The sequence below is a fragment of the Octopus bimaculoides genome, chromosome 19 (genome assembly GCF_046866305.1).
Source record: "Octopus bimaculoides isolate indiv1 chromosome 19, ASM4686630v1, whole genome shotgun sequence".
Taxonomy (NCBI): domain Eukaryota; kingdom Metazoa; phylum Mollusca; class Cephalopoda; order Octopoda; family Octopodidae; genus Octopus; species Octopus bimaculoides.
Genome location: NC_142946.1, coordinates 7,147,787 through 7,151,746, shown reverse-complemented (window position 1 = coordinate 7,151,746; position 3,960 = coordinate 7,147,787). Strand labels below are relative to the sequence as shown.

Below are 3,960 nucleotides of genomic sequence, written 5' to 3'. Positions count from 1 at the left end.
AATCCTTTGGCATTCAGATTCCTCTGTCAAATGTGATGCTCATTTATCTTCACATCATTTTGAATTAATCAGGCATCATCTTGTAGCCTCAAGATTCTGCAGTGTGATTGGCGTTGGGAAGGGCATCCAGCTGTAAAAACCATTCCAAAACAGATACAGAAGTTTGCTGCAGGTTCCTGCCTGGCCAGCTACTGTCAAACCATCCAACCCATGCCAGCATGGAAGGCAGATGTTAAACGATGATGATAATGATTGTAGGGTAGGTGTGAGAGGCTTGATCCGGTTGGTTTGAACATAAAACAAGTATACTATTTTGGCCAGATATAACTGTTTTCAGTGCTGTAACTAGCAGTCTATTTCTCGCTATTTGTCCATTTTGCAAAGGGAAATAACTCTATTAGATTTATCTCCCTTGATTATTATCTACTACCTAGAGCAATGGTTCTCAACCAGAATCCAGATGAGATTTTGTTACTAAAATTCATCTTCAATAAAATGGTTTTTCTTCTACAATACACAAAATAAATTTTATATATATATATATATATATATATATACACAATTCCTAAATATTTAATTATAAAAATATAACGGGATTTTTTTAAAACCTGGGATGGCTCTGAGGGTCCATCTCAGTAAAGTGGCAATCAAAGGGGTCCATAAGGTGGGAGGGGAGGAAAACCCTGGTTGAGAAACACTGACTGAGAGCATTACTTGTCAAAAGTCATCGGAACACAGAGACTAGGTTCAGGTATCTCAAAGCATCCGCCAAATCACTGCCCTCTATTGGTTTCTGATTTAGGCACAAGGCCCGCAATGTATTAGGAGATGGGGAGTTGGTTGAAATAATCAATCCCCCCCCCCCCACTTCGTTACTGGTACTGTATTTTATTAAGCCCCAAAAGGACGAAAAGTAAAGTTGATCTCAGCCAGCTTTTAATAAAAAAACAAAGGGGCCAAAAGAAATACTGCAATGCATTTCTGTCAAATACTCAACCAATCTATTAATTACCCGTTGTTCGTTTGTTTTTCTAAGAATAATTAAACTAATAAAGCTCAAAAAGCCATACATTTGTTTTTTCTATTTTTATTTCCAGCACACTTGTTTCACTTCGGAATGGTATGAACCTTTATATGAAGACTTGAAGAATTTGGTGCAAGAGAGGGAACAATATCAATCATCATTAGTGAGGAACTCACCGTACTGAAAGGAGGGCGGGGGGGGGGGGAGAAAGAATTATAATAAAAATCATTCTTTAGTAGAACTGAATTGCTTCTCTGCTTTTGACAATAAAATTTTCTTTTTTTTAAATCCAATGTATTTTTGAGTGGTTTGTTTTGTTTTGTATATCTTTTCAAAACTTATTGACACTGTCCAGAAATAAAGTATTTAATGAATATTGCTGTATATTTAGAGAAAAAGAAGAAAAAAAAAGACATTTCTATAATGTACCATCAGACCAGTTGCGTTTATGATTATCTATGACAATTCTGTAATATTCAACACAATGTTGAATATCTCAAAACTTAAAATTTTGAGAGCTAGATACAGGCAACAGTTTAAGAGGTATTTGGTGGTATTGGAAAATTTAATACTCAGAGTAGATTTTGTTTGTTTCTTACATAATGCTTATCAATTTTTGCCTCCTATACTACAATATCTATGACTCTGAGGAAGCTATCAGATGTTGCAGAAGCACTTAGCTCTGAGTGCACTGCTACTTAGAGAAACAGCTGTAAATTAGTGAAGCTGATTATGTAGCTCCTGTTCTTTTGTCATTCATTAATTAATTGATATGTTCTGTACTCGCTTAAGGTTTTACTCTTAAGCATATTTATACAGCGAGGGCTAAGCAAAATCTATTATTTCTATGTATACATATTTGCATCCTTGTGTAGCATGCATTTAACCTGTCAAACATGGAAAGCAGAAATAACTGCTCAAAATTTAATTACTGTTAACTGTGGGGAAACTGTTTTAACCATATGGTTCAACTAAATTGCTCCTTATACAGGTGAGAAGTGGGGACACACCTGCAGTGACACTTTACAAAAAAGACAAGTTTTCAGATTTTTATTTTTTGTAGATTAATTAACATCGAAATAACCATGAAATTTAATCACACAGTCAAGAGTTAATGCATTTCATTTTCCAAATACCAATTAATCATTTAATATCCTTTCCACTATTGTCACAAGGCCTGAAATTTGGGGGAGGGGGTAAGTCGATTACATCAACCCCAGGACTCCACTGGTACTTAATTTATCAACCCCTGAAAGGCAAAGTCAACCTCGGAACATAAAGATGGGTGAAATACTGCTAAGTATTTTGCCTGGCATGCTACTGGTTCTGCCAGCTCGTTGCTTTAATTATTCAATATGCCACCAAATATTTCCAAAACAGGCTGTTCTTTCAGCAAATTCTCTGTGCACCTTTGTTTTGACTGCTGAACAATATTAAGAACATATTGTTCTATACAGAAATTCTATCCTGAATAGCAAAGTATTTCCAAGCTGTTACACAAGTGTGTGTATGTGTGCACACACATAAATGCACACGTGTGTTTAGTAACTAATGAACTTCACAACCAAAAATTTCAAACGTTCTCATTAACTAACGAATATTCACAGATTTTAGCTAACAGACAAACAAGTGTGTTTTAACAAAAAGAATACAAGCTGTATAGTTTAGTTAAATTAATTCTATAATCAGTGATCTAACTAACTATCAAACTAATTTACCATTTCACATATACCACACTTAATTAGTTCATCAAATCTACTGTCCTAAAAATGAACAAAATGTTTTTTAAAAAAAGAAAAAAATGGATATCTGAAGATTAACCAGTAAAGCACAAAATGAATTTAAAAAAAAAATATGTAACATTTACTTGCTAGAAAAGAATTTTTTTTTTAATACAACAATTAACACCAAAGTACACTGGCAAAAGCTATACAAATGAATTTCATTTAATATGACAAAATCTAAACAATAAAACCAATTTTAAGTTCAACACAGTTTTGTTTTGCAGAGGTTTCTTTTTTGTTTTTTGAGGGTTTTTTTTTTTAATTTGTGCTTCTAATTACACTTTTCATAAATACATCACCTAGGTTTTAATTAAAATTATCAAAAATTGAGACAGTAAAATAATCTATTTGTTTTCATATATCAAACTGTTATTGAAACTTTTGTTTTTGTGCAAAATTATAAATGGTCTTAATTTAAATATGAACACTAACCATTTTGGCACCAACCCATCTGAGACCTTCTCTGGCTACAATACAAACATCAGGCTTCAAAGTTTTCTAAATTAACCCATATATATATACCCCTGGTTGCATTTTTACAATGCAAAACCTGCTCCTACTTGTTTGGACATAAACTTGCCAGGAAGCATCTGACTTCCAGATTGTGAAAGCTTACCGTAACATTGAATCTAAATATAATGAAATTTTAAGACTTCGTTTTTTTTTTTTATGGGCATATATGGGTTAAAAAATTTCATCAAAATTTCCATTTATGTTCCAGACATATAATAATGACAAAGTTAGTTCACTCAATTCATTATTTTCAAAATTAATAGAAACAAAAGTAGAATATTTCAACAGAAATACGGTAAGGAAATGGTTAAAACAATTGGGGTTTTTTTTTACAGTATAAGACCAAAGCCAGTCTCAATGATGATGATGATGGTAAGGTTAACAAACAGACAAAGAAAAAGATTGGTAACTCTGTTTTGCTAAATTTTAACTTCTGCTGTTTAAAAAAAAAATCCTTCAGATTTAATTTTTATCAAAGTTACCTAAATTATTACTATTCTATACTTTTTAGTTTTAGCAGGGAGCAGACAGCAACTGGGAGAGGGTAAATTTTACACTAACATTGTATAATGTTAATTGTTAGTCCTTCGGCATTTAAACCGGTCATATTTGGTCTGTGTATCCTGCCTGTTTTACATT

At 32.7% G+C, this 3,960-nt stretch overlaps 1 protein-coding gene across 1 annotated transcript in view; it reads left to right on the top strand.

Moving 5' to 3' along the window:
• LOC106871525 (transmembrane protein 14C) overlaps positions 1-1,317 on the top strand; it is a 6,143-nt gene extending 4,826 nt beyond the window's left edge. Inside the window, exon 4 of the mRNA XM_014918023.3 lies at positions 1,098-1,317. Within this exon, the coding sequence (XP_014773509.1) occupies positions 1,098-1,146 (49 nt within the window). The 3' untranslated portion in view covers positions 1,147-1,317. The remainder of the gene's footprint in view (positions 1-1,097) is intronic.
• Positions 1,318-3,960: the final 2,643 nt, after the last annotated feature.